The sequence below is a fragment of the Haliotis asinina genome, chromosome 8 (assembly GCF_037392515.1).
Source record: "Haliotis asinina isolate JCU_RB_2024 chromosome 8, JCU_Hal_asi_v2, whole genome shotgun sequence".
Taxonomy (NCBI): Eukaryota; Metazoa; Mollusca; class Gastropoda; order Lepetellida; family Haliotidae; genus Haliotis; species Haliotis asinina.
This window is the reverse complement of record NC_090287.1, coordinates 15,488,964-15,514,102: the sequence shown is the minus strand read 5'-3', so window position 1 is coordinate 15,514,102 and position 25,139 is coordinate 15,488,964. Positions and strand designations below refer to the sequence as shown.

At 41.0% G+C, this 25,139-nt stretch overlaps 1 protein-coding gene across 1 annotated transcript; it reads left to right on the top strand.

Moving 5' to 3' along the window:
* Positions 1–12,165: 12,165 nt before the first annotated feature.
* Positions 12,166–18,533, top strand: LOC137294472 (galactosylgalactosylxylosylprotein 3-beta-glucuronosyltransferase 2-like). The gene is made up of 5 exons (XM_067825495.1): positions 12,166–12,205; positions 12,755–13,314; positions 14,695–14,781; positions 17,767–17,973; positions 18,432–18,533. The coding sequence occupies exons 1-5, from the start codon at positions 12,166–12,168 to the stop codon at positions 18,531–18,533; spliced, it is 996 nt and encodes a 331-aa protein (XP_067681596.1).
* The last annotated feature ends 6,606 nt before the right edge of the window (positions 18,534–25,139 follow it).

The following is a 25,139-nucleotide window of genomic DNA, read 5'->3' as shown; positions in this document are numbered from 1 at the left end:
TAAATTAATTATACCATTGGATTCTCGGGTTGTGTGTGTGTGTGTGTGTGTGTGTGTGTGTGTGTGTGTGTGTGTGTGTGTGTGTGTGTGTGTGTGTGTGTGTGTGTGTGTGTGTGTGTGTGTGTGTGTGTGTGTGTGTGTGTGTGTTTTCTGGGGGGGAATGCCTGCGGCCTGCGGCATGACCCCATCGGAACCAGGTTGTCCGACCCTCTCTTGTTCTCCAAGCGTGTTTGGGTGGCACTGACAATGGGTTTGCTGCCTGTATCACAGGCCGTCTCGGCTCTCGGCAATACAATTAGATGTAGTGCCAGTGCTTACTGGGAGAGGTCCTTTTGTCTGTGCTATGTGTTGAAGGGACAAGGGCCCTGCGATGATGAGACTAATAAGCATAACTGACAGCATCGGCCTAACTCTCACTGTTACTTTCATATTTTAATCTGTAAATAATAATTATGTTGACGGATCAAACAATACAAATCTTAGACATGACTTGACATGATGTGACATGCGTTTAATACGATATTGGTTTAATATGATATACATTCTAGTGGATCATAGTGGGTCACGTCGTTCTCTAACTCTAACAATACCACGTAACTTAGACACATCACACTTTTCGACATTTTCAAAATGATACCTACAAAACTACCGGGTTTTGTAGAAAGTATCATGCGCTTAAATCTGTAAATGTTCACAGAGCATGTCTGTTAAAAGTATCACCAAGACGGTGCTACAATGTTGTAGTGTTTTCATTGATGACTCTCGTATGTGTTGCACTGATTTTTTCATTTGAATGCTTGTCCGTGACATGGGTACACATTTCTATTATACACCAGAAACCATATTTGCTATTGTTGTCTTTTGGTGCTGATATTTAATTTACGACTGTGCAGCCTTATTTTACATCGACAATAGAAACCTTTGGCAATGCGATTAAAATGAATTGTACACATATTGACTTTTATCGAGTTGAAATACAATGTGTGGTGTCGTACAGCAGCTGTGGTTGTATTGACGTTGAGATAAATACCCACATTTACCTCAAACATGCGTGACAATAAGAAAACGAGGAATTAAATTTCAATGGTTCAATGAAATGTGTTTTAGTCGTTTGAGACACTCGGCAGTGTTGTGACTTCCTTCGTGACGTTTTTAACGAGCAGCCTGCAGCGTTACTGAGAGGCATCCACATATCTGAGGGTCTATATTCGCCATTATACCTTGAGGCGTGAGGTATTGTCATCAAACACATACAGTGTAGCCAACTCCAACATAATTGAGGTGTTTGAAATACACCTATTAATGTATACAAAGTGGCCTATTGTAACTTGATTGAGTTGAACTGCGACGACGGGCAATAAATTACAGACCGTGGTATATTATAGAACCGTGGTATGCTTAACTACTGTAACAGGTCGATAGAATACCTGGTCCCGTGGTTATTGAAGATTCACAATTACAGACTCGTGGTATATTGAAAATCCACAATGCCAAGCCGGTGATATATTGAAAAACCACAATTGCAGACCGGTGATGCATCGGAAAATCACAAGTACAGTCCAGCGATATATTGAAAAGACCACAGTTACAGGCCCACGGTATACTGAAAAACAAAAATTACAGACCCGTGGTATATTGAAGAGACACATTACAGACTCGTGGTAAATTCAAGATCCATAGTTACAGACCGGCGGTGTATTGAAGAATCACAATAACAGATCGGTGGTATATTGAAGACCCACAATTACAGATCGGTGGTATATTGAAAATACACTCTAAGATACTTGTGGTGTATTGAAGATCCACATTTACAGACCCAGGGTATATTGAAGAACCACAATTACAGACCCGTGGTATATCGAAGGCAAGGCATTACAGACCTGTGGTATTTTGAGAAAACACTATTAAAGGCCCGTGGTTTACAAGAGAGCCGCTGTTACAAACCAGTGGCATGTGGAATGACTATTTCTACAGACAGGTTAAAGAACACAGTGAAAATCCTGTGGCATATTGAGGAACAGCTATCAAAGACCTGTAGTACGTTGAAAAAAAACCACTGTTACAGACCCTGTGTATATATATTCTGGGACCGCTGTTACTGGCTCATACCACGCTGAAAAATCGGCATATGTTGAAGAACTGTTGTCGACGCATGTTGAAGAATCACTACTGCAGGCCCTTGGAATGTTGAAGAATCACTACTGCAGGCCCTTGACATGTTGAAGAATCACTACTGCAGGCCCTTGGCATGTTGAAGAATCACTACTGCAGGCCCTTGGAATGTTGAAGAATCACTACTGCAGGCCCTTGGAATGTTGAAGAATCACTACTGCAGGCCCTTGGAATGTTGAAGAATCACTACTGCAGGCCCTTGGCATGTTGACGAATCATCATTGCAGGTCCTTGGTATGTTCAAGTACGTTTGCTATTTTCACATGAAGGTGAACGTTTCACGTGGCTAAATCAAATTCCTTTCGTAACCGCCCATTTATTACACATCAAACACCATTAATATAACAACGTCTTTGCTGGACTATCACAGCTACGTTTCATTTCAAACACTGTTACTGTTGTCAAGAAAGACGTCGCTTCTAATCCGTTAATTGTGCCTACGTTGCCATCCGTCATCTTTAAAGAAACGTTTCCGAAACACCTGTCCACTTGTTCTTTATATAAACCTGAATCAATTAAAAGAGTTGTTCAAACATGTAATTTATGGTCGACTTATGTCACATCAAAGTCAATCCATCATTCAACATTAAGACATCGGGCTCATGATCTAAAGAAGGTATTTAGACCATGGGTACAACAGCAAAAAATATACAATTTTGGAGATTGATGACAGCTTTAAAGTGATTTGCCACAGAACCCTAACACCAGAGGACCACAATGTTGCTATAACATTAATCACGAGAAATATGAAAAGAAGAAAAAAATATTTTAAGTGAATTTTAACAAACGCTGCGGTTATCCATGCAAATATAGATTCCATTTTATATAATGAAAATAGAACTGAAGTTTCTTATTCATCATTTCCAAACCACCAATCGTGAAAGGAAACATATGGTGTTGATATCTGAAGCAATACATTTTCAATGCATTTTTAGCAATAAATATACAGCGCTGACTCCTGTTTTCTCGAATATAAATAAGGTCAGAAAAGAAGAAATCCTATCGCTTGCAGGTCTACGACTGACTTCTGTTATGCCGAATATGCGCGAAATTGAAAAAGAGGAATGAAAAAGAGGAAATTCTATCACTTACACACCTACGACTGACTTCTGATCAATAAGAGACAGTTCTATCACATACATGTCTACAATTGATTTCTGTTTTCTCGAATATAAACGAGATAAAAAAGAGGCAGTTCTATCACTTACAGGTCAACGACTGACTTCGGCTATTTCGAAGTAAAATGGAATTAATAGTGGTGGCAACTTTACACATGCAAGGCTGATTTTTCTTGACGTGAAGAGTACAGTGTTTCAAATAATTACCGCGGAGTTCTATTATGTCGAAGTGTGATTTAAAAATGACGGAACGCCGAATACAAACACACGACTGTCTGACTGGTGTCTTAATTATATAGGTAGTATTATACCAATATTGTGCCTTGTTGATTTCAGGAAGAGTGTCAGGATTATGTGTTTTCCGAGCTAGAGATTCGTTCACGAGACTCGTTAATTTAGTCTGATACGCAAGTGTAATATTTTCCTCCTCCATCTACGATTCCCCTTAGAAATCACTGACCTTGGAAAGACAAAACTTCAGCTATAACCAGGGGTGCGTTGCAAGGCATGAATCGCTTATTCTGGGCTTGCAACAGCTCGAAGAGTTTATCGCTCTTCCAAAAATGGCGGCGCGATTACCATTTGCTCGTGTGGCGCTAATAAAGAACGTATTAGGAGAGTCTCGATGGCGAGTGATGAATTTATGATTGTTTATGACTACATTGAACCAAACTTAGGATGCTGGGATATAAGCTTATTTTTTGCCACTTTGGCAGCCGAACATATTTGTTCAGCGGTCGAATTCAAATTTTTCTCAGCCGCCATTTTGGTTTGAGAACGAAGCGACCACATTCAACGATTGCTGCGATTGCAAGCGGTTGAAAGTTGTCAGATGAAACACTGTACATCGCTTGCAAGCGATTGGTTGTTTGCAACGCACCCCAGGCATCTGGTGTGATATCGTCCCGAAGTGACATTCAGATGACGTCAGCAATGCCGTCCCTATGACGTAAACAATAAACAATTCGTTGATGAACGTGAAGTGCTCATTAAAGTATGTGAAGTCGGTGCATCGAGGTAGAGACATGTGGCAATATGTCTGGTACAATGGATGCGTATTCTGAAATCGCAAACCGCGTTGAATTGACCAGGTGACCAGGCAACAAGAAGGTTGCAACAATAGGCTGCTCATAGAAACATAAGAAAACCCACAGTGACGTCATATTGAAAGGGAGATAAGTCATGATGTGTATATTGTGAAAACCTGTGGTGAATGTGCAAATTATGAATCAATATCATGCAGAAATGAATTTGATAATTGTGATTTTTGTACTGTTGTGCCTATGATACTACTTGATAACCAGGGTCGGTGGGGTAGCATAGTGGTTATAGCCTTGCTCGTCTCGATGAAGACCTGGGTTCGATTCTCCACATAGATACAATGTTTGAAGCTGTGGTGTCCTCTGTCGTGATATTGCTGGAATATTGCTAAAAGCGGCGTAAAACCACACTCACTCACTCACTCACTCCCTTGATAAACAATGCTGAAAAGGTACGAGACAAAACGTTCTGCTTCCTGAAAATGTGTCCTTCAACAAGAGTGAGATGTCTCAAGCTCACCAATACGCTATACAGAGTTGCCTCTCTTGAGCAAATTCCCCGTTCCTCAGTTGGAATCGAAGGTTGGCTGCCTCATTCACTTACCCGTGTTCGTAGGCAATCATCTAGCACTCCTGTCCTCTCATACTTAGCTCGCACTTGTATAAATCTACATATACGTCCCTTTGTTTTCAGGAACATGATACAAATATGACTGAAACAAGAAACTCAAGGGTCTCGACCCGTAAAGCAGGAAACCAGTGAGGATTTCCGCCTTTAGCAAAGGTCCCTGATTCACAGACAACATACTAACCGAAATAAATTTCCTGACGTCATTGTTTACATATATGTCACATTTCAGATGAGAAATATACTAAATAATTTGTCGACTATAACTGTGATGAGAGTCATAACAGGGATTGAGCACTGCGGAAGCTATGACATCTGCACATCTACATTATTCAGTGTATTCAATAGTACACAGAACACGATAGCATTGCTAACAACGGTTTGACATTACAACCTTTAAAATGCCAACTGTATGAGAGTACTGATATGATCACCTTTGCAAAATTGTGAGTGAGTTTAGTTTTACGCCACACTTAGCAATATTCCAGCTATTTGGCGACGGTCTATAAATAATCCAGTCTGGACAAGAGACTCCAGTGATCAACAGCATGAGCATCGATCTAAGATACTAGGATATTTGTCAACCAAGTCAGCGAGCCTGACAACCCGATCGCCTCTTTTGAGAAGCATGGGTTACTGAAAATCAATTCTAAACCAGATCTTCACGGGTGTCTTAGCAAAATAAGGTTAGTTTCAAACACTTACACTATGTCAGTCATATACTCGATCCTACGCTTAGTTATTGACTAATTTCTTGCGTTTCCTTTTATAATTGTTCAAATAATGAAACATTATCAGGTGTTGAAGTGAAGCCAGTTCAATATATACCGCCATATGTCACACACAGTGTTTGCCCGATCAATTGTATGGGGAAATTATCGTTAATATAACTATTGTTATTAGATGGCAAATCAGGATAAATACTGGACAATGTAACAAACTAGGGAACATAGACAACTGATTGTATGTGGAGATGAGACATAACGTAGTGATGTATGTACTTGTTGTGAAGCTGAAGCTGACCGATGACTGTGGTGAGTGAGCATTGTGTTACACCGCTCTCAGCAATATCTCAGCAACATCACGGCGGTGGACACCAGACATGGACTTCAGGCACTGTACCCAAATAGGAATTTTAACATTATCAGATTGTCAAGAATACGTCACTATCAAGTATCTCGTGTAACACTGGGTTTAGATTTCACAAATTGCACAATATTAATGATCCTGTGATAGACCTACTTTTATTATTTAATGATGGTGCTGATGGGGTCGACGACAACGATGAGGACGATGAGGAGGAGGAGCAGGGTTGGCTGGGGGGTGGGGCTACAGTAGGACAGGTTAAGTATAACCGTATCACTCGAATCTTGAAGATAATCTGCCAGTAGGGTCAGGCAATTCCGATATATTCTGATTACGAATCACGTCAGTGTTAAGTTGCGTGAAGATAAGCTGCAATTAAAGTGGAAAGGCGTAATCCCTTTCTTGCGGACGTTTCTGTAAGGTTACGTGAAGTCGGACTAACGATTATACGGCCATAAGGATTCTCTTATGCGTAAAAGGCAAAATAGCCAAGACCATTACCCTTGTGTGGAGAGGTTATATATAATGGGGAATATTAATGAGTTGTATTCCCATGAGTTTGATATTGGATTTTTATTATATCCTTCGTTCAGAACAGTCAAAACGTTCACAGTCGGAAGTGTTTACATGTAATGGTTTATTGGAACGTCAGATTATAATGTAGATGTTGAACAAGCTGACGTTTAAATTACTCATCCAACTGATTCACATTCTCGTGAAGATTCGGGGTAGACTAGGCCTTCAGCAACCCATGCTTGCCATAAAGGCGACCATGCTTGTTGTAGGAGGCGACTAACGGGATCGGGTGGTCAGGCTCGCTGACTTGGTTGGCACATGTCATCGGTTCCCTACTGCGTACATCGATGGTCATGCTGTTGATTAATGGACTGTCTGGTCCAAACTCGAATATTTACAGACCGCCGCCATATAGGTGGGAATATTGCTGAGCGTCACCTAAAACTAAACTCACTCACTATCATCATCTTGACACGTGACAACCTCAATACGACAAGCTTGACTGTAAATCCCTTATACAACATACAAGTGTATTTGTAAATACAAAAGAACTGGATATACGTTTGGAAGAGCCTTTGTAAAATTGTCTAGCTTTCTGTCCTAGGGGCATTGGGGTACGTCAGTGGTTATAACGTTCGCTTGTCACACCGAAGGCCTGGGTTCGATCCCGTATGTGGGTAAAATGTGTGAAAGACATTTCTGGTGTCCCCAACCATGATGTTGATGGGATGCGGCTGAAAAAGTCTTCTATCAACATTGAGAGAAGCGGCCCATAAATACAAATCCAAGCCCGCCAGGATTTCACCAATCGCCCATTAGAGCAAATCTTCTTGTGGGTTAGGGAAAGGGTCGAATAGTTTCGAATACTGCAGAGAGGTCATTGGAGTTGAAAGGGTGGTAATGATTGGAATACGTACAATCGTGTATTTGTTTGTTATTTATTGACGGCGACCTATAAGGGACCGGCTTACATGTACGCACTCTGCAATAGTAATAAGTGTCTACAAAATATAATCTGAAAACAGTCAGTTTTGTTGTGACGGAGTATTTCGCGTGGAAACGTGGAACGGTCTTCACAAAAACCAAAACAACATGAACGTATTGATCCTTCAGAAAGAATGTGTTCGCTCCCTTACAAAATGCGACCTTAGTCTTGAGATTATCCTTACTAAGGAGTGTCCAAGCGCTAAGATTGCCTTCGTGGAACAGCAACATCCGCTTCCTTGTGTATTACCCACGTGATACTTTGTAATGGCCTTCATAACGAACTGTCAGGACACATATGTGTCATAACACATTCCAGTGATTTGAATGGCTAATACGTGAACTTTGACATTACCGGTAGTACTTTCATCACTCATTCTCTTCATATTTTCATTCAGAAGTTTTCACCTTCTGGAAGCATGTAAAACGAAAACACTTCTATGGAATTAAATAAAATGTATTTAATTTAGTGTGGTGACAGGCATTAATTTCAATCCTGTAATAACTCAAGTTTCTGTAATAAAAGCGAAAATAAAACATTCTAAATAATTAAGCCAATACGTCTAGTAAGTCTCTCGTGAGAGTATACAAATATGGCATCGCCCGTAAAAGTTATTGATTTGGTCAAAGTTGACGGACAATTGGTTGGAGGAGTTGCGAATATAATCAGGAGATTGAATACCTTCAGTGGGTCTGTTGTAAGGGCCTGCATTTAGAATTCAGCATCACAAACTTTAAAGACACGTCATAATACTATTTTGCGTACTTGCATGTGATTTTGTTCAAAAGCACGACCGTGTGTCTAAAGCTCGTGACAAACCAAAAGCATTTCACTTGGGACAATATGAAAGGGGAAGCTCGTTTCATTATCTTACAAATGTACGTAACTTAGGTGGGTTAGTTTTACGCCGCACGCAGCAATATTCCAACTATATGGAGGCGGTCTGTAGATGATTGCATCTGGACCAGACAATCCAGTGATCATCAGTATGAACATCGATCTGCGCAAAAGGGAACCGATGACAAGATTAGTGTCAACCAAGTCAGTGAGCCTGACCACACGATCCCGTTGGTCGCCTCTCGCGACAAGCATGGGTTGCTGAAGGCCGATATTCTAACCCGGACCTTCATGCAGTACAATCGCATGGACAGTGTTATGCAACTCCACACTAAATCCACAAGTTATAACTTTGTCTGTAAAAATGTAATGTTTTGCTAGAGACAAAGAACTCCATTTGAAGTGAGAAAGAACCCCACTAAAGTTGAAGACTGGGAACCTGAACCGAAGGATAGTCTAGACGTGCTTCAGTTCGGGCTTATTGATTACAGTAAGAGCTGGGTAGTAGCAAATTCAATATGGTTCTGGGTCTTTGAGACCGGCTAGACATTGCCTAACATGTGAACCGTGACCATGAACGCTTCTAAAACACCGCCTCATTGAAGATACGTACAGCCGATTGAACAACTCGATATTTTAGGCTGCTGGCACGGTTTAGTTTGTTTAAAAAATGTTCCCAAGATCTAGGATACTAAAATACCTGTTGCTGGGAATTATGTTTCCTGTGTTGGTGTTCTACGAATTTGGTAAGTGTGTATTTTGTTCTGACTATGCAGATCTTTCTGTTTCTTACAGTTTATTTCTATAACCGTCTATAGATGATAGTGCACTTGTAATAGTATACATATACAAGGTCGGGGTTCGATCCCCGGCGACGTCATACCAAAAGACGTTACAATATGGTACTTGTTGGTCCCTGCCTGGTGCTCGGCATTATGGGCACAACAAGGATTGTCGGCTCGGAGTCAGTGTTATGTGTCTGAGAGGAGAATTCATGCTTAACTGCTTAACATACGACCCTGTTTTCAGATTATATTTTCACTTTATACTATTGCAGAGTGCGTACATGTAAGCTTGTCCCTTATAGGTCGTCGTCAATAAACAACAAGCAAATATCTCAATGAGCGAGCACTATAAGACCAGCTGAAACCTGGGTTAGTACAAGCAGCCACACATATACATGCATGCACGTCATGTGCGAAATAATCTTAAGTACGTAAGTAAAAAGATAATGTTTCTGATCGTATACTCCTGCCAGCCTGTGTGAATCAAATTCGAATTTTGCATCTTGCTGTTTCTCCCGCAGGTATTGTCTTCTTAAAGTCGCCGCGGTGAAATTCCCCTTCTTAGTATTCACAGGGACTACATTTGAACGTTTTGTCAAAAATTATTTATTCGAATGCGAGCAAACCTTTTCGTAACCATCGCTAGAGTTTGTAGACGACACAAGAGAAAAAAAAACAGATTTAGAGTTGTCCCCCTTCCAACGATTTGTATTCGCAAAACATCTCAAAGTATCATGCGTGATTCAGTGTTATTCGAGATAAAGAAATGCTACCATGAATGAGTACTGAATGAGCTGCCACTGGCAGCGGGGTACGTTGAAATGAAGAGCGCTTAGCCAATCAGAACACGACATTTATGTTTGAAGTAAGATGAATAGCTTTGTTTGCATTTTGCAGTAACGGGTTTTATCGTTGTCGTCGACAGAATGTAATACTACATTTTTCAAACATTTGTTGGTCTTTCCTTGATACCTTCTATCGAAGTGTAAATACATCATTTTGCGGATTATCTACGGTAAGTCTGTGGCGTCTGGTCATAAGCTAACAAAGAGCTGTATGCTGTGTGTGTGCGTGCGTGCGCGCGCGCGCGTGTGTTTCTTAGTAATTCGTTTCTGCAATTACTGCCAAATGGTGAATACAACAAAATGAACAAACGATATATGCGTGTATTGTAATGAGACAAAGTCTCTTAAAGAGCCTGCATATGGGTATGTATTGAGCGTTTAAGGTGTTTTTTCAGTGGTGCTGTGGGCCAGCTGGCATGGTGGAAATTAATCACCCACAACCAGTTTGAGGGAGACTACTCTTGAACCGTCACTACCAGTTATCTGTCAGCTGATCATGTCCAAAGTCTTGCTCTGTTGGGGAAAGGTTGGGAGTGAGTGAATATGGTTTACGAAGCCTTTGGCAAATTTTAAGCAATGTACCCATGTGCGGTCTTCGGCGTGACGAGCCAACGCTTTGACCACTTGGCTACCCGACCGCCAGGGACAGGCTAGAGCTGATGGCGATGTTTGACTGGAGTTAGTCACTTATGAGGCCATGGTATGGCCAAGACGTTTCCGTAGTTACAATGTTCCCATTGAACACATCACTCATCCCACATCTTTCACAAGACTGGCGGTGGGGTAGCCTAATGGTCAAAGCCGATTCCCCGCATGGACACAATGTGTGAAGCTCTTTTCTGGTGTTCACCGCCACGATATTGCTTGAATATTGCCAAATGCAGCGTAAAAATAAACTCACTCACATACTCACTCTTCCACTTGACACTAGGGGTGGTCAGACTCGTGGCCCGCCATTTTCCTCGTGTATGACCCATAGGTTACAATACTTCATGTCTACATAGTATTGAGGGCACCATTTTGACAAAATTCATGTATAAGCCTGTTTTTTTATATCTACGTCCCTGGTGGTGGTGGTGTAGCCTAGTCGTCACGCCGACAACATGAAGACCGTTTTGACGAACAACTCAGTACTCTTTGACGGGTACCTAACAGTTCTTCTTGAATTATTATTGTCAAAAGAAATTCTTGAAGACATTCACCTGACACATTAATAATGGAAGCAGGTATTGCGTTTAGTGTGCTACATACTCTCTCATCCGTTCACTTGCGACCATTTTTGTAGGTACAGTCATGCCTGAACGCTATAAAATCAATCGAACCACCCTGTGTTTAATGAACAATAATTGATGTCAGGTTATATATACACTAGGTCATTTAAGGACGATACCTTTCACTCATCGACCTTGATGAAATATTGAAAGAATACTTTTGTTCTTTGATCAACAGGGATTTGGCTGTATATTCGCTAAAGACAAACCCTGGATTATGGGCAAATTGATTAACTTTAGCTTTAGGAATAATAACCCCATTCCAATTGATTTACGCATTTAAACGAATCTAAAGTTATTAGACAAAATAAAGAACTTTTGAATTTTCCACCCTTTACACGATTAATCTCAAATTAAAATGGAAGAGAAATAATTACTATAGTTTTGCATCCAAGAGTTTCGGATTTTTTTAGTTTGTATTCCAAAATGCCCTCTTACGTTTAGAAACTTATGACGAAACAAGCGCACAGTCAAAAGGTTTAGCTGAAGTTTGAGGCGTATCTATGATGATTATCGGTCAACCACAGGCCCTTGTTTCATTGCGAGGATTAAAGACTTTTTGTAAAAAAAATATAAAAATTTTGAAATAACCTCCCAATTGAAACGATATATCTATTGTACTGTGAAGCGTTTCGAGTCGGGGTTCATCTCAAACTTTGTATATTTTAAAAAAAATCTTTAATCGTCGCAATGACGAATGAGGTCAACTCGGTACACTTATTTACTCATCTGCAAAAAAGTCCAGTATAACTGAATCATCTGTTTCGTATTCAGATATATCCACAATGATTTGGAGTGACGAAAGGCACCCTCACTACGATAACAGTTAACCCTTTATATGCAGCGAAATTCCTGCAACTCCATGTACCGTTTTGCGCGGACATGTTGGACAGTCGGGCGTACACTCTCAGTGACGACCCGGGTTAGAACTGATCTTCAGTAACCCACGCTTGTTGCTAGAGGCGAATAACGGGACCGGGTGGTCAGGCTCACTGACCTCTGATGACACACACGCGCGTGCATGCGTGCGTGCGTGTGCGTGCACCCAGGATTCCCACCAGAAAACAAACCTGTTCGATAGCGTGTTTGATTATAAGCGGAATGGTCACTGGTTTGGGCAGATTTCTCTAACAGTTGACGCACAGACCTTCTATGTGGAAAAAGTATTTGGCTGGTAATAGTGTCGCTCATTTTTTTTTCAGTACATGTGTACATACATTAGTTATAAGGTCACTGGAAACATTGCCACTTGTGGAAACACTTCACATGCCACTTGAGGCCTTGGGGTAGTCTAATGGATAAGGCCTTTGCTCGTCGCGCCGAAGACCTGGGTTCGATTCCCACATGGGTACATGAAGCCGATTTCTGGTGTTATCCCCCTTGATATTGCTGGAATATTGCTAAAAGCGGGGAAAAAAACTCACTCACGCAATAAAACGTCACCTGAACGATATTTCCCCTCTCGTTACAGATATATGGAACTGCACTAAAGATCCTCTTCCAGAACCAGGCCATCCACATAGCGGTACCTTTGGAGTAAAGACAAGAAGAAAGCAAATAGAAACGACCAAGAGACTCAGAGTGAGTGCGAATGGCTCCCGATATAGGCATGTCATTCTTGACGATGCAGTAGACAGTCAACGGATGTTTAACCCAGCTATACCAGTCATATATGCCGTAACGCCAACGTATGCCCGTGTTGAACAGAAAGCTGAGCTTACAAGGTTGTCACAAACATTTCTTCACCTGCCAAATTTCCATTGGATACTTGTAGAAGATTCCGTAAACAAGACTAGGCTAGTGACAAACTTCTTACGGTCAAGCGGACTGTCATTTACACATTTACATGCTTTAACACCGCCAAGAATGAAGCTGAAGCCTACAGATGTCCATTCTGCAAAACCAAGAGGGGTGTCGCAAAGAAATGCCGGGTTGTCATGGATACGCAACAAGTTGAATCCCGAAATCCAACCTGGTGTTGTATATTTTGCTGATGATGACAATACCTACGATTTACGGATATTTGCTGAGGTAAGATCCACATTTGTACACATCTGAAGATGTCAAGGTGCCAGGTTAATACATACCTGAAGGCATCAAGACGTCAGGTAAATATATGTCTGAAGATGTTAAGACGTCAGGTATATACATATCTGAAGGTGCCAAGACGCCAGGTAAATACACACCTAAAGACATCAAAACATCAATTAAATATATATCTGAAGATGTCAAGACATCAGGTAAATATTTATCAGGGGATGTCAAGACGTCAGGTAAATATATATCAATATCTCAAGATGTCAGGTAAATACATATCTGAAGACGTGAAGACGCCAGGTAAATATATATCTGAAAATGTCAAGACATCAGGTAAATAGATATCTGAAGACGTCAGGTAAATACACATCTGAAGATCTCAGGTAAATAAACATCTGAAGATGTCAAAACGTCAGGTAAATATATATCTGATGACATCAAGACGTCAGGTATATACATGTTTAAAGATGTCAAAACGTCAGGTAATTACATATCTGAAGACGCCAAGACGTCAGGTAAATACATATCTGAAGGCCTCAGGTAAATATATTTCTGAAGATGTCAAAACGTCAGGTTTCTTACAAATCCGAAGATGTCAAGACATCAGGTAAATACATGACACAGGCGTCAAGGCGTCGGGTAAATAATCTAAGAAGGCGTCACGACGAAAGAGAAGGCTGCACGGGAATCAACGTTTGAAATATATAATGTCACGTGTCACATCTGAAATATACAATGTTGCGTGTCTAAAACCAGTCGTGTTATATCTTAACAATTGCATTATAAAATAAACTACGTCTACAAATAAATAGAAATAACTGAAAACCGATTACAATGGCAGTAAGCAATAGAGAATACAAATTTCAGCTGCAATTCAATTTCATTCGCTGTATGAAACATGAAAGCAGTTTATTTATAACCAAAATCAGTGATAGGAATACACGTAGTAGCAGCACCTGTTGTCAAGCCTCAGAAGAAAGGCATAGGCTACATCATATATATAGGCATGAATGATCTTCAATCTGACCAAACCCTGTAACACATTTCACGGTATGGGAAACTGAATAGAGCAACATTTCGAAAGGATTTGTTAGGCCGTTGATGTTGTAACAAACAACGTTGAAGCCATGACGCTCTTCAAAGAAACAGATACAGCATCAAAGCTGTGAAATGTAGTCGCCAAGAAGAGCAGGAACACCAAGTGTATTTTGCTAGAAACAATGGAAATGTATATGTACACTTGACGTCGTCCGCTTCGTTTCTTCTCAATAGCATGTTGTTACTCTAAACTTTCATGCTTAGAATTAATTACAAACACATAAGCGGTATTGAGCCTCCAGACACTAACATCCAGAAACTATTGCTTTATTCCAGATGAGGATGACCAAAAAGGTTGCAGTTTGGCCCGTGGGATTTACAGGAAAACTGAAATATGGAGGACCAGTCGTTACCAATGGAAAGGTCATTGCCACTATATTTCTATTCGGATTCTGATTTCAGATTGTTCCAAACTGATTATGTAAGGACGTGTATAGTTTATCCTGATAACGGACCGTGATGATAACAGTTGTTCTGCATTAACCCTCTACCACTATACACTACCGTTAATACATTGACTATACCTGTGTTGTGGCGTGTCTACTGTTTCTTCCTTGTTTGTACACCAGCTACTGTGTTTGCTTGTTACAAACTTCGATACTGTCTACACACTACATTCTATCCATACAACCAACCTTGAAACTTTGCCTCTGCCTTCACAATCTTCCTGTAAACCTTAACCTAAAATCTTGTCATTCTTCTTGTACTATCGTGATCGTATGTCGTCCCCCATGTCAGTTTTACTACCTGTATTAAAAACAATCTCTTAAAAGACAGGGTGGCTGCTTTTAATACCTTCTCAGTCATGCCTGTGGCTTTGACTCCAAGGTCCATTCATGGCACGACCCTGAACATGTCCACGACCCTGAACATGAAAAATTATGCTTTTAAATTTTTTGGAATTGGCCAATATACAGCCTTATATACAGAGGAATTCCGGTCAACAAATCTGTTCTTGTGGTTTTTGAAAGAACCAGTACATCTACGTATTTACATCATTGAATATACTGTTCCTTTCGAAAGGAACGTGGTTGGCAAGATTCAGGAAAAGCATGATAAACATGCGGACCTCGCCTTTGAAATGTCTCGCTTGCATCCCAGGTACACTGTCATCAGGCTCACCCATTGTTGTCGGTGCCCTTGGATTGGTACTCCCTGATCTCTTGGTGCAGATCAGGAGAGTGCACGGGTTCTCCACCGGGAGAACCTCCCTTCTGACACTCTGGGTATGTAGAAGGGTGGGGTCTGCCTGCGCTGATGATGACCCTCACCAGCCTGACTGTGCCAGGATCACCCGCACCCTCTCTGCTGCATATATACTAGCCATGTTAAGAAATTGTGCATGCAAAAATTAAATATCTAAATTTACCAAACCTGTGTAGACACATAAGCTTTGAAACTCAGCGAGTAGTGACATGTATCCAACATGCATGCACGTGCCACATTCCGTGACGTCAGTGGTTTCGTTCTTGAGACTTGCAATACGTTGTTGCACGTGCATTCCGGGAAAGAGAAACAGAGCAAATGAATGCCACACAATACTGTCTCTTTAGAAACCCTCAACCCCTGCCCTTGCGATCGTTCAATATATTAAACGGCTATTGAAACACATAGCAGGCCAAGACTAACGTCTGCACAACGTCATGAGGCCACTGGGATGGTCCGTGGGGGGGATGTCTCAACGACAAGTGGCTGCACATTTCCACTGCCACCGGAACATCATGTCCGCAGATCCTTGTTTTGGTGGAGAAATGTTGTTGGTACAGATGAGTCCAGGTTTAAGATTTCCCATAGTGATGGACGTCAACGTGCCTATAGACGCTTGGAAGAACGTTATGCATGTATCTTTGAGAGGAATCTTTGTGGAAGTCGCGGTGGCTGAGCGGGCTTGGCGGCTAACTTTGTGTGGTGGCGATTAGGTGCCTGACACTGAGGGTGCGGGTTCGAATCCCGGATGGGACTCAACCAAAAAGTACTAGAATTTGTACTTTACTAAGAAAGTGAAATCCCAAATATGACATATGTTGCATTTGACCGCTTTCTAATGGCATTGTGTAATCTTAACTGGTATGGGCTACAGGGATCGGATTCATCGACCTGTGGCAATTCCTTTTCTGCAAAGTCATGGCCCTGGGTTAACATTCCAACAAGACAATGTCCGCCCTCATACGACAAGGGTTGCTCTGGTTTTCTTGCAACCCCACAACGTTGTCTTACTGCCTTGGCCTGCAAATTCACCGGATCTCTACCCGACAGAGCATGTTTTGGACGAGATGGATCGACGTTTACGCCGTCATCCTCGTCTGCCAGAAAACGTCCTTGACCTTGCAACAAAACTTGAGAGAATCTGGCGTGACATCCCACAAGCCTTGTTTGCACGTTTGACAGGCTCTATGCGTCGTCGATGCACTGCTGTTCTCAATGCCGATGGTAGGCACTGAGCTTGTGACATGGTCGTTTGACCCCTGTCCCGCTTGTACACTCAATGTGATTGACATTTCAGTTGAAACCCTCCCGACTTCTTACGGTCTCGTGATCCCTCCATTAAAGCTTATATATACCTTTGACATTGTTACAGTACTTATCAACTGGGATAATGGTTTGACAATGTACTGTTTCTTTATGTGGCTAGTATATGTCTTAAATTACCTCGATTCCACCTTTACTGCCTCGATCCCATCTTTACCAAACCGAATACACCTTTACAACCTAAATTCTACCGCTGCTTCTTGTACCTGCTACCTCCTCTTCCACCTTCACTATCTCGATTCCGGTTTACAACCTACATTTCACATTTAACACCTGGATTCCACCTTTACTACCTTGATCCCATCCTTATTACGTCGATTCCACCTCTACTATCTCGATTCCACCTTTACTATCTCGATTCCACCTTTACTATCTCGATTCCACCTTTGCTATCTCGATTCCACCTTCACTATCTCGATTCCGGGTTACAACCTACATTTCACATTTAACACCTGGATTCCACCTTTACTACCTTGATTCCATCCTTATTACGTCGATTCCACCTCTACTATCTCGATTCCACCTTTTCTATCTGGATTCCACCGTTGCTATCTCGATTACACCTTTGCTATCTCGGTTCCACCTTTACTATTTCGACGCCATTCCCATTCATAGATACGTTACGAAACGATTCTTAATTCTTAATGTCATAGTTACCTGGAACCCGTGTTCCCACCTGTAATCAACACGTGTTTTTACTGACTCAAGTCAAACGTAAGATGAGCACTTGGCTACATAAGTACTTCGGGAATGTTCTTCAGCAGATAGTGCATTTCCTTTGAGGTATATTTTGTATATAATACCAATGTGCTTTCACAGGTGACTAGCTGGTTCACGGGACTTAACTTTCCCCGCCCTTTCGCTATTGACATGGCCGGGTTTGCCATCAACCTAAGGCTTTTCTTCCAATACCCAGGGGCAAAGTTCACCTATAACGTTCCGTCAGGATTGCAGGAATCTACCATCTTGGGGCGACTTAATATTACACTAAGCGACTTTGAACCTCTGGCAGATAATGGTACAAAGGTGAGTGTCAAGTCCCCTGCGGTAGTGTATATAATTTTTTATATATCTAACTCGGATCCTCTGAGGAAGGATCCTTACGTGCGTTAGTGCCTCAGTTATATACTAGAAGTGAATCAGTATTCCGGGGCGGCGAGGTAGCCCAGTGGTTAAGGTGTCCGCCCCGGAATACTGATTAACTTCTCGTATATGACTGAGGCACTAACGCACGTAGGAATCCTTCCTCAGAGGATCCGGGTTAGATTTAGTCATGCTTCTCGAAAATTGCGTAAAATTAAACTCACACACTCGCTGATTAAAGGGTGATACGAGAGGAAGTCTTTCCAAAATTTGTGTGGTATTTTACTCGTAGTGACTGCAGTCTTGGAAAAAAACATCTTTCATCCTTAATTGGGCTTAAGTGGGTGGTCGTGTTTGCGTGTTTATGAGTGTGCACATCTTCATTTTGTCTCTGATTACAGGTACTTGTATGGCATACTAGGACTCAACCTCCACAATTAGACGCTGAAGCAACGAAAAAAGATGAACTCCTCCGTGGGCCCTACTTTTCTGTTGAGGTTTAAAACCCATGTTCGTGTCACTTCCTCTGTAACACGAAATGAACATATTCCAAGGCCGAAGTTCCCTAAATGCACCAGTCATCGCCAATGAAACGCAAAGACACAAAAAGAGGGAACGATTTTCTCGTGCTCATATTTATAATGAATAACAAACATAAACTCCAGACTCGATTATTTACAGACAGCCGCCATATAGTGAATAGTGCGGCGTTAAACACCAACTATGAAATCAGCCCAGAGGTATCGTTTGTATATATAATATAGTAATATACATGCATTATACCTTGTACATCCACACTGTCTTGATTTGATATAGGTCTTTAGCTTATGAAGCATGGTATACAATGTAGCTTAGTTACCATGGGAATAAAAATGTGTTCCATGTTTTTTCGATAGTTAGAATGAGGAATATTTTAATTAGACAAGAGAATGTAGTGCGGATTTATGTAGGGTTTATCTCGAAGTCCAAGACTATGACCGAAAAGACAGCATATTTATACATACAGTTTTGACTCAAGTTAGAAGTTATACTCAAATTTGAGAAAGCGCAGGAAAATGCATGAATTGAACTTCAATATTACACTAAATATAGTAGACAATTTGTTTGGGTTTTTTTTTGTGTGTGTGTATAGATTGTCTGGTCTTTTTAATTTTAAAAATGCAGCTGTGTTAAAAATTCAGTTTTTTTTCACTTTGTCAAACTCAGTTTGAAAGTTTAGTAAAGACTTATGATTGTTTCGAGAAATCTGGGCCTGAATATATATCACACCCGTAGGGGTCTTTTTGAATGTATACTTAAAATGTTACTCTTTGCCACTTTGACGGCAACGATAAAGTCATTCTGTCGCAAAGTGAAGGATAGGGCTTTTCACGTTCATCTACTTTAGACATACTTCACACAAATGTTTGTAAATATTCCTGAGTATCGGTGAGGTTCTGCAAACAGACAGGTTAAGACTCAGAGCGACGCCATATAGCTGTAATATTGCTGAGTGCGATGTTACACAATAAATCAACCCACGAATATGTTTGTTAAATATAATGTCATACCTGTGTGTTACCCAAGGGTGTAACACAGGTGGACGTTAACCGACTGCCATGAGCAATGTTATTCAATAATTCTAGATTTGTTATTCTTATGTTACTGAATGTGTTGTGGAAATGTTATTGTAGCGTTCAAAATAAACCTCACACGTTCATTTCTATACTTTTTAGCAAAACAAACATTTAGATTCTTTTCAACGTATCATTAATGAAATATTCGTCATTTTGATTCATCCATTTACACTGTCCTGTAACCTGCTGCCATGGTTTAACTTGTCCGTACATTAACTGTTCTTCCCACAGTGACCGAACGTTTCGGATACTAGGGTTTGGACGGGTTATTTTCTGCACGAATACCCCTTATGTTCATTCCTCACATCGAATTTGTAAGAAACGGCAATACATTCTTCAGCTAGGAGTCTAAAATTTCGTGGGCTTTTTTTCGATATCTAAACCGGGGGCTGTTAATAATGTCTAAATTTTCAAAGACATTACTGCCTTTTGTATCACGAAAGAATAACAAATTATCCGTTGTTTAATCTATTAGTCACATGATCAAATCGGGTCCAGGTACTGAGACTGATACACGGGTCCAACTCATTACTCACCCGTTGCGGGTATCCGGGGCTCTCTTTCCAGCCCTAACAGATAGACAGACTACATCGAGACTGACAACTAGACGGGACACCTTGTACTATTCGGCTCGCCAATAACGAATCAGTATGTATAAAATATATACCTGTAGTATGTGGTGTACGGGCGCGGACAGGGAGGTAACTCCTCTGTGACTAAGGTTTGGATGCGTACATAAAATCCGCCCACGCGCTGCTTTAGCGTTCACAAGTGACGAAATATAGTGTAGGTCGGTGGAACAATTAGGAAGTTAAACATCACTACTGGGGCTGGCTCTGCAGTTAATTGCCATGTTTTGACACCTGCCAATATCTGATAGTAAAGGATGGGATTTTTGGTTGAGGGTAGAGTGCTGTGCTTTGCTTCCATGAATAGTTGATGCTATTTTTTTTTAAAAATGCACTATAAGTGACTAAAAAAAACCAACTAATGCCGACGTGTCATTGTGGATTGTTTTGTAGCAACAGTGAAATTTAGGTTGTACAATGGAATCGAGATAGTAAAGGTTGAGTAGAGGTAGCAGAGAGGGAATTTACGTGGTAAACCAACTATGACAATCTCCAAATTATTAAGTGGAATATTGTCAATAACGCTAAAATCACCAGAATATGTTGTCATGTGTTTATTAAATTTAGACGCACCATTCCAAGACATCTAACGTTAGATAAATGCGCATATAAAACAATAATTTAGGCCTTGACAGAGACAGTGGGTTGTCAATGGGGAATTCGCTCGTATGCATAAACTACCCACCTCGATCACCGTGTGGAGCAGATGCCCAATGGTGTGTCTCCATGAGTATGCTCTCTCTCTCTCTCTCTCTCTCTCTCTCTCTCCCTCTCTCTCTCTCTCTCTCACTCTCTCTCTCTCATGTCAATGGCCCCTGGTTGAGTAGATACACCAAACTACCCTAGGCAGTGGTATAAAGGTCAGTCTACGATGCAATCGTTTGATCTCAACAGTATACTGCGGCACATTAATTAGATCGCCATATCGATGCCCACTTAATGGGACATTAGATCGGACAACGCGATACATAGACTGTTCAGGTGCAGCTTGAACTCTTGAAAGTCACAATGGTGGAACCGATGGAGTTAGTGACAGATATCATCTGTGAACTTTGTTTTTCGTACACACACACACACACACACACACACACACACACACACACACACACACACACACACACACACACACACACACACACACACACACACAATGTGCTTGGCCCCTTATGTCTTACAGAGTGAGTGAGTTTACTTTTACGCCGCACTCCGCAATATTCCAGCCAGCCATATATACAGGCGGTCTGTAAATAATCGAGTCTGTGCCAGACAATCCAGTAATGAACAGCATGAGAATCAAACTACCCCTTCGTTTGTTAAATAACATACAAAAACTGCAAATTACTGTAAAGACTAACTCCACGAACATCCATCATATATTCACATATTTATGTATTATTTAAATATTTCACGTAAAGATTGCGATGAAATAGATTGCATATCTGAATTACAACAAATGGGATTAAGTGGTCAGACTCAGTGACGTGGTTAACACATGTCGTTGCATCCTAATTGCTGATGCTTATGCTGTTAATCATTGGATTGTCTGGTCCGTTTTTATACAAGCCATATGACTTGAATATTGCTGAGTGCGGCGTAAATCAATAAATCAATTTCGATGTCCGTGTGTTAGTTTCATTGTCATTATACAATCGTCAGGAAATGTTCATGAATATATGAAACACGGAACTGCACACGGAGAGTGAGCTAGAGACATGGGGAGAGAGATTAAGAGAGCGAGAGAGAGAGATAGATAGAGAGAGAGAGAGAGATAGAGAGAGAGAGAGAGAGTCTCACTATATGCTTGGACAAACATTCAGGTGATTTGGTGGTCTCCCAGACTAACGCTTAATCCCTTAATCCCCGTATGGAAATTTTTTGACAGTGACATATAAACCATTTTTACTGAAAAGTGAGCAAATCTAGGTTTGCTTTATTTGGCACTTTAGCATTGCCAGAGAGTATGGATAATAATGTGGTCCAGGGACACATTAGAGGTTTCCCATCAATACAGATAGGCAGGCCGGGGGTATGGGTGCGTGCAACTGTGGATATATACATGTCCTGGTTTGCACATATGTGCAAACGCGAACGTTAGGAATACAATCATTCGAATGAATGTATATTCAGTGAACTTCTGCCTGATGCATTTGGAATGTAATGTTACCCTCCGTGCTTTCGAAGGTCATGCAGAGTTTGATAGAAATTTACACATTACATATTAATATGTCAATATATAGGCAAGACGTGCACGCAATCTCACAGGGAATACGACTGGCATGATGTCTATCACGCATGCATGCAAGCAAGCAATGAGCCCCCACGGAAAGGCGTACAATATGCCTTGAGATTCCGTTTAGGGTTTCTCTGACACCCTGTCAACTTAAAAAAAATCAGGTGGTAAGGCTTGGTGACTTCGCAGGAAGATATGACAAGCAACCTCTGTAGAAAGAGAATGAGAGACGAAGGGTTCGTCTGTTAAGTTCGCTAAAACTGTTTGTACATAACAGCATACTTTAAAGCTACAGCAAGGGCATTTTTATCGTTCTAAGTACACCAACGTATTGTACAGTTCAAGAAACAACATGGGATGGTGAAGTAGCCTAGTGGTTAAGTCGTTCGCTCGTCTTGCCGAAGACTCGGGCTCGATTCCTCACATAGGTGCAATGTGTGAAAGCCCGTTTGTGGCGTTCTCTTCTGTGATATTGCTGGAATAACCGTAAAAGCGACGTGAAACTAAACTCACTCACTCACTCACTCTCAGCACACGAGGGAATGTCGTTACTCCAGGCAATACCGTCACTCACAGGCGAGGGCCCAGCTGGAAGGACATATGGCTGCGGTGACAACAGGAAATACTGCTACGTTTATATTGAGACCACGTCGGCCGTGGAATTGCTGCTATGTTTATATTGAGACCACATCAGTCGGGGAAATACTGGTCTGTTCATATTGAGAACACGTCATTCGGGGAAATACTGTTATGTTTATATTGAGACCACGCCAGTCGGGGAAATACTGGTCCGTTCATATTGAGACCACGTCCAGTCGGAACACTAATGAGTCCCTTTCAAATCCCTTTCAAAGTTTTTTCAGGCTCAAGTTAATGTGTGCAGGAAAGGATTTAACTGCAGGTTACATCATTTCTTTATGAGAGGATACACTCTATGAACGACGTGAAGCATTATTTTATTTATTTATACCATTTCTCTTCATAATCTGTTTCCTCCTTGGCTTCATCGTTTGCTCTTATCAATCTTGTAAATCCAATATCCCCAACATGTTTTGAATGATATATATCATATACTTATATATAATCTGTCCAAGGACTGGTCTCAAAAAATGTTATGTACTCCAGATTGTTCATATCTAACAGGAAGGCCATATATCATGCCCGATACAGGGAAACTGATGACATTTAGACCACTTGTGTAAATAGATATATGACTGCTTGTGAATAAGCGATATACCTTCCTGTTGACAAATATAAGCTACATGTATTCATATCTTCATAGTTTGTACAGCGGAAACGTGCATAGCTGGTACAACAATATACAACTATAATGTTGCTTGGTTTGTTGTTTTATGCCGCAATCAGACATATTCCAACAAAATGTATATGGCCTGTTTACAATCGAGTCTGGACCAGACGATCCGGTGATCAACAGAATGAGCGTTGATCTATGCAGTTTGGATGCGATAAGATGTGTCAACCAAGTCAGCGAGTCGGACCACCCGGTCCTGTTAGTCGCCTCTTACGACAAGCACGGGTTAGTGAAGACTTGCCTGGATCTTCACGGGTACGGCTATAATGGGGGAAAAACACATGAAAAAACATCTCTTGATGCAAACCTTGACATACGTGTGCATCTACCTTACACATTCGTGAGGAAGGTCTGTTGAAAACGTGTACTTGTTTATCAGAATATATTTTTCGTATTAAAAATGAAAGTTCGGGAATAAAGTCATGCAGGATAACAATATGGATGAACAACATATTCAGTAATTTATTTTAGTGGCACTCTAGAAGTCGGTATTATAGAGATGGCGAAACTTTATATAGTTATAAATTCGTATACCGTTTTAGAGCATGTGCGTGACCTCATTTGAGATACTTCTAGCTGCATCTACTTCTAAGATACTTTTAACTGCAGATACATGCCATTGTATCTGAAACGAAACCGTCTATATTAAAGGTTTGTTTTCTAAACGTAGGGGTGTTTGTGTTGTAAGATTAATATTACAAATGTGCATGCGCGGATTCAGGAATTGGCTCCGCTAACGCAAAAACAAAACCACCATCAATGTCATCGTGAGTCATTTTCAAGTGGGGGTGGGGTGGTTTCGAACCCTCTGAACAACCCACCACTACCCCTCCGACCACCCCCTCTGGATCCACCAAAGAGTGTGTACACAAACAGGAATGCTTATTTCAACCGTGTATGTGACGGTGCTACAATATATCCTAGAACACCTCCAATGTCCTTTATTGACAACATCATTTGACAGTCAATTTTTTATCTGGCCAGACTGCAAAACGATGCCTATAATCACGTCAGTCAATTTGGTACGTAAAAATAGCCGTTTGAATATAAAATAAATACCATTTGAGAAGAGTCACGTTTGCGGTTACTGACGAAAACTCATGTTGCTGCAATGTTGGTTTCCACTTTTAAAAAAAGTCCAGTTGTTTAAAACTGTTACTCGCTTTTTTGAAAATATTATATTAGTATCAAAACATTTCTAACTTTCTCTAACACATCGATAATATTATGTATTCATTTATTTTATTGACGTTTCCAAACTTTTGCTTTGGTTGTCACATGATTTCGGCAGAGCCTTCGAAAGCCATGTGACCTAAATAGAC